This window comes from Pelodiscus sinensis, chromosome 3, assembly GCF_052426305.1.
Source record: "Pelodiscus sinensis isolate ZL-2025 chromosome 3, ASM5242630v1, whole genome shotgun sequence".
Classification (NCBI taxonomy): domain Eukaryota; kingdom Metazoa; phylum Chordata; order Testudines; family Trionychidae; genus Pelodiscus; species Pelodiscus sinensis.
This window is the reverse complement of record NC_143054.1, coordinates 187931191-187939814: the sequence shown is the minus strand read 5'-3', so window position 1 is coordinate 187939814 and position 8624 is coordinate 187931191. Positions and strand designations below refer to the sequence as shown.

General features: G+C 44.1%; 1 protein-coding gene across 11 annotated transcripts in view; it reads left to right on the top strand.

Moving 5' to 3' along the window:
* Positions 1 to 6576: 6576 nt before the first annotated feature.
* The window catches only part of EHBP1 (EH domain binding protein 1), a 341176-nt gene continuing 339128 nt past the window's right edge, over positions 6577 to 8624 (top strand). For 4 of the 11 annotated variants that reach the window (XM_075925603.2, XM_075925602.2, XM_075925605.2 and 1 more), the window contains exons 1-2: positions 6730 to 6983; positions 7989 to 8410. In XM_075925603.2, coding sequence (XP_075781718.2) covers positions 8307 to 8410 — 104 coding nt within the window. In that variant the 5' untranslated portion in view covers positions 6730 to 6983; positions 7989 to 8306. The other 7 variants (XM_075925610.2, XM_075925609.2, XM_089777531.1 and 4 more) reach the window with 5 other exon arrangements.

The window sequence follows — 8624 nt, the reverse complement described above, 5'->3', positions numbered from 1 at the left end:
CTCTCTCTCTCTCGTTGAATTGCAGAAGTCAGGTAAGATAAGAATAGCCATAATTTGTAGCAATTATTATTACATTTTATCTCTGGGCATGTTTACACTCATGAGAAGATTGATGCTATGAAGGTCGATCTTCTAGAGTCCAATTTAGCGGGACTAGTATAGCCCCTTAAATCGAATGCTGAGGGCCACCCCTACTGGTATCTGGTACTCCTCCTTCTGCAAGGAGTAAGGGAAGACGATTGAAGCATGTGCTCCAATTGGCTTCCCGCTGTGTGGACTCCACCATAGCTCGGCTTAAGGTAAGATGGCTCCAGCTATGCAATTGTCCAATGGCCCCACTGTTTGTTTAGCAGTTTTCCTGCTTCTGATGTACATTTTTTTTGTTTGCTTGTTGCTTTTTGAGTTTTTGGCTAGCTGTTCTTCAAAAAAAATTTTTGCCTTCCTAATTATATTTTTTAATAGGAGTTTATGCTCCTTTTTATTTTCCTTGGTAGGGTTTGACTTCCATGTTTTAAACTATGCCTTGTTGTTTCTCATTCCTTCTTTTATTTGGGTGTTTAGTCATGGTGGCACTTTCTTGGTTCTCTGTTTTTTAATTTGAGGTGTACATTTAAGATGACCTTCTCTTAAACTGTTGGCAGTTGCAGTTTGTGTATTAGTTTGTGTCTTATCACATTTCAAAGATAATTTTCTTTTGTTAGGTTTCCAAGTAGGTCTCAAATTCGATCTATGAACCCTCAAAATATTAACATTTTTGGCAGTTTTACTGTATCTATTTGTAGGACATGCATCTGACGAAGTGAGTCTTTGCCCATGAAAGCTTATGCTCCAACTCTTCAGTTAGTCTATAAGGTGCCACAGGACTCCTCGCCGCTTTTGCAGATTCAGACTAACATGGCTACCCCTCTGATATTTGTAGGAAGTATACCTCTGCTAATAATATCCTGTATGGATAATTGATGTTGTCGATCCAAAGTTAATTGGGCATTCTCATTAATGAAGATACACCCTCTCTCTCTTTGAACCTATAACTTCCTCATAGTCTTGCAAGAAAATATATGCTTTTTATCAGGTTAGCTATAATATTATAAATTTAAACTTCATAAATTTAAACTTCTAACTGTAGTTTCTTGTAGAATGTGTTTGTGTGAATGAGAAATTTCTCTGTGGACTTTCTTCATTTCTCTTAGCTCCTGTCAACAACTCTCCTGTCTGCACACATAAGCTTGGCTTTTCCTTGTGACTTCACAGCTGGATGGGGGAAGGGTTAGGGTGTGTTCCATTTTTCTACTTGTGCTATTATATCTATCTGGAACTTTTTCTAATAGATCACTGCCTCTCTTTATTTACCCTTTCTTAACACTGACCTTGTCTCCCTTGATTCTCTGTGAAGCATCAGTGATAGTGAAAGTAATAATCAATTAGATCATGAAAATCCCAGTATGTTACAAATTAGAGAGAAATTTAAAGGAACTGTTAAAATATTAAATCATTACGAAAAAATGAGATGTACCTGATGATATCACATAAAGATCATTATTATGCTTAAGTTACCTTAGCACTTAATGAACAATTTAGGGAGAAAAGCATAGATAACTTCATTAATGCTGTAGGATAAAATGTGAGATCATAATAAGACTGCACAATAAGGTGGTGAGATCACACAGGAATGGTACTGAAGAACTGGAAAATGTACAGAGGCCCACAAGTGATACTATCTATGCAAAGTATATAGGAAGTCCAGGTTTGTTTTCTTTAGAAAAGAAACCAATAGGGACCATTCCTGAGGAATACATAATTCTCAGTGGTGTCAGAAGATAAATAGCACATAGCAATTTCAGAGTTTGATAGGTTAAAGAACAAGAAAGTGAACAAGAGAGTACAAACTAAGCTAATAAAATGCCAGACATGGAGGTAAGGTGGTCTTCACATGGGATTTCATAATGCAGCCTGCAGCAATTCTTCTCCAGAATACAAAAGTTTCAGCATTCAATCATTTTTCCTTGTCTCCATTGGATACAGCTACATCTGCTCCATGTCATGTGTATGTCATGTCTCTGATGCTCCCGGCAAAACTGCCATTCGATTGTGATCCTTAGAAAAGGCAGTAATTTTGACAGGATAGCTTATATAGTGAATATAGTTTAAGCAGAACATACATTGATATACATATTTATATATTCTTGAATAATTTTGTAAAAGTTCCTGTTCATCATGTAGATATTTGATTTTCTGTTAATGTTTTTCATGAAGTTAATGTTGGGCCATGGAAAAACAATAAAGGGACCTCTTGCTGAGGAGCAAATTTAATATTGTGAAGACGATCCATTTTATTTATTATCAGAAAGCCTGTTTGGAGTAATGTGAATTATAAATTCAGCTGCCGACCTTAAAAGTGAGTATCGGAAAGTTTGGTAATTAATTTTGCTTATGTTCATGATTAAGGTGATAACACAACCCAATATTAATAACTAACATTTAAAGTAAATTGTGACTCTTTCCTTAGATGTTTGGGCCAGATTCAGATCTGTGCTTCACACTGCACTATGGCACAAAGCAACCCTAAAAGTTGGCATGACTTCCTATATGCTTTGCATAGATAGTATCACTTGTGGGCCTCTGTACATTTTCCATTTCTTCAGTACCCATCCTGTGTGATCTCACCACCTTTTTGTGCAGTATCTCAGCGTAGAGCTGTAGTTAACATTAGGGTTCCTTCATGATCCTTTCCCTTGCTGCCATTGTAGAGGTTAGCTCAGGAGAAAAGGAAATGGGAATGCTGCAGTTGTGGACCTATTTAATTCCTAGGGAGTACGTCTATACTGATGTTATTCCGAAATAACACAGCACGCGCCTACACTACAATCCCTTGTTTAAAAATAATTCAAATTTAGCCCTGCTATGTAGATGTACGATTTCTGTCCTAATTTACGTCTGGAGATAGAGCCAATACAAAGCTGGTCCAGGATTCTCGGAGCACAAAGTGGCTTAAAGCCACTTCTGCCAGACCCTGACTCCTGACTTGCATGCTCCCAAGCTGTAGCTAAGATCTAGGCTTCTATGCAAATAGGTAATAATAGATGCTCCTAGCCTTCCAAGTAGATCAGTTTTGTGGGTTTTTTCCATTTTCCAATCATTTGCAGTTTATCAACACATCAGTCTCATATCAACACATTGAAATTAAATAGTTTGTAAGCTCAAACTCTCCACACTGAGCAGGAAAAAGGAGACGAATATGCATGTGCTTTTAACTTCTGTGGGCTTGGTGAAATATGAACCTAAAAGCAATGAGGAAATGGAAAATGTTAATAAATAATGATGTTTGAAACACAAGTGCTGAACAAAACTATTAGATCCATTGCATTTATTCCACTGAAGAGAAATTACCTGTCTGAATGCGGAGGGAAAAAAAATGAAAATTTTGGCCAAAGCTACATGTTAGGAATTGGCTGGACACTGTGTAATTTCAAGAAGATAAATTTAATATCTGGCAAATCTGCTTTTCCTAATATACAGAGTGGGGCAGCTTTAGCATCAAGTCAACAGTATAACTCATCAAAAATGCATTTGTGGGGTCCTGTGATATATCAACAAGTTCTAGGATAGTCCAATATCCACATTCCAGCAATGGGACACCACCATGTTAAGGGAACTCCTTGCCAATGAGGATCCTTTTTCTAGGATGGAGTAATATGGGGAGGAACTCAGTGTCAAATCACATCATCTGGTAGCTTGGATTCACATAAGTTGTAAAGCCTGTCTGGAGAAGGGGGCAAAGGGGAGCAAAAAGGAAAGAAATGTAGAATACTATACTGGTATGTAATAAGGATGTTAAGGACTAGTTGACTATCCGATAAGCAAATGCTTATCCAATAGTTGAATCGACCAGTCGATTTCTCCCCCACCTTGCTGCCTCTATTAGATAGAAGCAGCAAGGGGGGGGGGGAGGGCAAAGAAGGGGTACTTAAAAGTGGCAGTGCCACATGGAGCCTGTACCCGGGCTCCATGCGGCGCTGCCGCTTTAAAATGCTGAGGCGGCATTCAAAGGGGCAGCACCGAACCCCAGCTCAGTTGTGCAGCATTTCCATGGAACCCAGGATCAGCTGGGGAGTCCTCAGCTGACCACGGACTCCGTGTGGCATTTCAAAGTGGCAGCGCAGCATGGAGCCTGGGGTCAGCGGGACTTCCTGCTGGCCCCAGGCTGCACACAGAGTTCTGAATTCCTCCTGTGAAATGTACAAAGAGAGGAATTTCAAAGGAGGAATGCGGAAGTGCCTATCAAGTAGTCGACTAGTAAATTAACCGATATTTAACATCCTTAGTATGTAAAGGTGAATAGTGAAAGTCAGATGGGCAATGAAGATAAAATTAACAATCCAATGTCAAATGTACTCTTCTTTGTTCCTTTTATAGCAAAGCCATTCTCCGCCCCCAAAACCAGTTAACCAGAAGGGACATTCATTTGCTGCCTCCTTGGCCACAGAGAATCTCTTGTCAGTCCAGCTGGTGATTGTGGGGTGCACCTGTATACAGGAAAGGTCAAGGAGGGGCAAAGGTAGAGTGTGGTTAGGACAGGAAGATTTATTAGTTATGTAGGTTCCTGTAGAGTTACATCCTGCAAGTTAGTGAATGCAATAAGAGCCTGAAAAGACTAGTGCAGCCATAACTGTTCAATAGCTTCCATGGAGCAACTCTGTACCAGTTTCAGAACTTGGGATGGGGAGGAGCAAGGGGCTCTGCCTCTCCCACCTCCCTGCACATCTATTCAATATCTGGCCCGGCTACTTAGGTGTTTGACTAGTAGTGTTAGAACTTACTCCTATAGTTTCATACTGCGTAGATATGTTTTCTGTACAACATAAAAATGTACAATACATTGAAAAGTGAATGTTTGGGGACAACATAAAATGAACTGAATTTAATATTAAATTACGTAACTGAGCTATTCTGCTGATTATTCATTTCCACATTTATCAAATTTTTCCATTTTTTAACTTCCCTGAAATGTATATTGAATTCCCAGTCATTTGCAGTAGCATATTTTAGAAAGTAGGAAAACTTGCTGCATAATTTAGGTCAAGTTTGATACAGAATACGTAGAGCCTTGACTACAGCTGGTAATGCATTTTACAGTGCTGTGTATGGAAACAATGCAGGACTTGAATCCAACTTTGCTATGAACAGAGTCTCATAAAACTTAAAGTCACCCTGTTTCATTGTATATGAATCTTGCCGAAATGATGAGCTAATGTTTTGAAACTTGATGGAATGCTGCAGTATTGTAAACCATGACATTTAAAAAAATGATTAGTCAGCCTCCCACAAAAAAAGGCTTGACTTGAAAAAAACGATTAAAAATAGTTTTGCATTATTTTGATTTGTCTTCTGGTTTCTGAGCCTTTAGAGCATACACATAGGTCACAAGTTGAAGCTTTTCTGTATAACCATATACTTACTTTCAAAACAAAAACAAAGTGAGATTTTCACATAATCATTTATCTAGGGCATGAGCCTTTTAAGTAAAATATCATAAGATTTTGCTATAAAATCAGGAAAGTCAACCAAACTGTCACAGGGTGAAAATTAAGGTGCTGAATTTGCTATATTTAATTCTTCATCCCAGTTTACCAATGTTGATTTTAAATCAATCCATTTAATACCAGTTCAAACCTCTACTACTGATGCACTCAAGCTAAAGCAGTTTAAGCAAGGAATAAACCATGCTGAGTAATCAGTAGGCAGTACCCCACAGTAAAGCAATGCTGTCCCATCTTGATAGTGACAGCTTTAAAAAGATGGCACCTTGCAAACCACCTTACAAACCGTAAGGGCTGCAAATCTGTGCTATTACTGTTGGGCATCCTTGCTGTCAAGTGGTAGGAAGCATTCATTTTCAACACTGCCCTGCATTTGCCCATGAGTGGAAGCAGCATTCTCTGCAAGCTGTGAGCTTGTGGCTGCTGGGGAGAAATTCAAATGCTGCCCAGCTGATTAGCAGAGCACCCACAGCTAGAGTTTCTCTTAGTGGTGCACATTGATGCATGCCTCAGGGAACATAAAATTATTCCACACCTTTGGAAAAGGTTAGAAGGACCATTGGGTGAGACCTCTCCCCTCCCCAGTGAGGGAGGGGAGTGGGCAGGGTCTGTGTGGGAGGAGCAAGGTCCCTGTGAAGGAATCCCCCCCCCATCAGTCTGAGAGGGGGGGGGCACGGTCTATGTGAGGGAAGCTCCCCCCCTCCCGCCCATGGGAAGGGTGGTAGAATCTGTGTGAGGGAATTCCCCCCCCCATGAGTGACAGCGTCTGCCCCTGCCAGGGACTCGCCGTCTCGCCCTCCCCGCGCGCCAGACTAGCAGCCGCGCGCTCTCACTCGTGTCACTGTCCGCTCCCCCCCCCACTGACCACTCCTCCCTCCCTGCACCGCCCTCCCCGAATCCACCCGACACCTGGGAGACGTCAACCAATCGCTTTCCAGCTTTCGCTAATTGACACCAAACCCTTCACCAATCGCCACGCTCCGCCAGGAATACAACCCCCACCGCAAGCACAGCAGCCAATCAGAGTGCGAGACAGGACCCCACCTTTGCCACCCCCCCTCTCCTCCTCTCATCGGGCAAGCTCCTCGTCTCTGCCCATTGAATGATTGACGTCGGCCCTCGGCCAATCGCCATTCGCGCGCTGGGGCGGGCTCCCGCCACTGCCCATGGCGGCTGCAGAGCGGTGAGGCTGGGTTGCGCGGTGGGGTAGTTTGTGTGAGCGGCGCGGTTTCTCCAGCAGGCGGAGGGGGGCGGCGGCTGTGGAGTGAGCGGCTGCGGGGAGCCCTGGATTGTTCCTTGTGGGGAGGGGAGGCGCCCGGAGCAGCCTGTGCCATGTGGCCCCCGGGGGAATGGGCCGGTCCCCTGCAGCCGCTGCAGTAATGGGCAGCGGCGCGTGCTGCCCGCTCCAGCCTGGCCGGGATTAGGCGCGTGAGCAGCCGCGGGAAGGTAGGTAGAGGGGGGCAGCGCCCCTGGCTGCTCGTGCCGGCTGCACCCCCCCCCCCTTTGCGGAATCACCTCTGCATCTTGCCCCCCTGCAGCCCTCGCGGCGGGCCCCGGCTGCTTTGCCGGGGACCGGAGCTAGCAGCTCACCAGCAACAGTGACACATGTCTGGGGAGGCGGTGCAATGCCTCCCGGGGGCCGCGCTCAGCCGGGAGAGCTCCCCCCCCCAGCCCTCTCCCAGCTCATCCCCCCCCCCCCCGTCTCATCCCATCTCCCGCTAGCCCCCCTCCCGTCTCATCCCACCTAGGACCTCAGCCTGTCCGTCCACCTCTTGCAGACCAGAGGTTTCCCCCTTTGCACCTAGCCGGTACCCTGCTCAGGAGGAGGCGATTTAACCACCTTTCCCCGCACGCCTTTGGCCTCTTCCTAGGGATGATGCATGTGTGTGTCTTGTTTCTTCAGGCAGGAGAGAGAAGCGTTTCCTTGTCCCTCTAGTATAGTGAGGGTGATGGAGATTTCAGCCAGTCGGGGCTCAGGAAATATTCCCCATCTCTTCTTTCCCCTTGTAGGAACATTTGCAGCATCAACACCCTCTCCCATACAATCTGTGTACACATTCCCCCGGGGGAGGAACAGTTATTACACCTTTTGTCATCAGCCAGAAGACAAAGAACTTGTCTTCGCTTCCCGGTGTCCCTCCCTCCGGGTACACATTGGCAGCACCTCTGCTACTCTGCATTGCTTCCAGGAGATGCTTCACAAAGCTTTAGGATGGCCCTGACCTGTGCTTATTTTTGTTGATGGTGCTGATAAAAAGACATGTTTCTAAGTGCCGGACTCTGCATTCCTGAAATTGCTGCTGCATTTTTGTTGTATTTAGTTTATTTATTTGCTGGAGGGTATGTGTGTGGTGTTGTCTGTGTAAAAGATACACACTATGATGTTGCAACTGTATGCAACCTTGTAACACATTAACCACTGTTTCTTGCCCTTTCTGTTTTATTTTCCAGTCTGGCAGTCTGCACATCACTCTTTGTATGAGAAGGAATGACTCCATGAGGGAATTTCTTTTCAATCACTCACTCACCTGGTCATGTCTCATGATGCTCCCAGCCAATAATGTACCATTCACCTAGAATGGGCTTTCGTCTGTGAAAGGGAGAGTCGGAACATGAGTCCTAAACATCATCTCAAACTCTTTCTTGTGCACCATTTTTGCTGTATTTATATATAGAACTGTGAGCATTGGGCACACGCACTGTTAAATCTGCTTTGCTACATCCAAGAGCTGCTACTCTGTTGGACTCTTGATTTTTTTTCTCATCGTCATGGCTTCAGTTTGGAAGAGACTGCAACGTGTTGGGAAACATGCATCCAAATTCCAGTTTGTGGCCTCTTACCAGGAGCTGATGGTTGAGTGCACCAAGAAATGGTAAGAAGAGTCAGCTACTGCAGTGGTCAAGTGAGTTGCTCATGTTGGGCATGACCATTAGCTGTGTGGTTTCCCTCTTCTAGCACCCAGGTTGCTGGGTGGGGTGCAGATCTCAACAAGTGCCTTCTACCCCCAGGGGGTTAATTATTGCACTCTAATTTAATATATTGGGTGGCTTCTGCAAAATTAGACTGAACATTTATTAGATATGAAT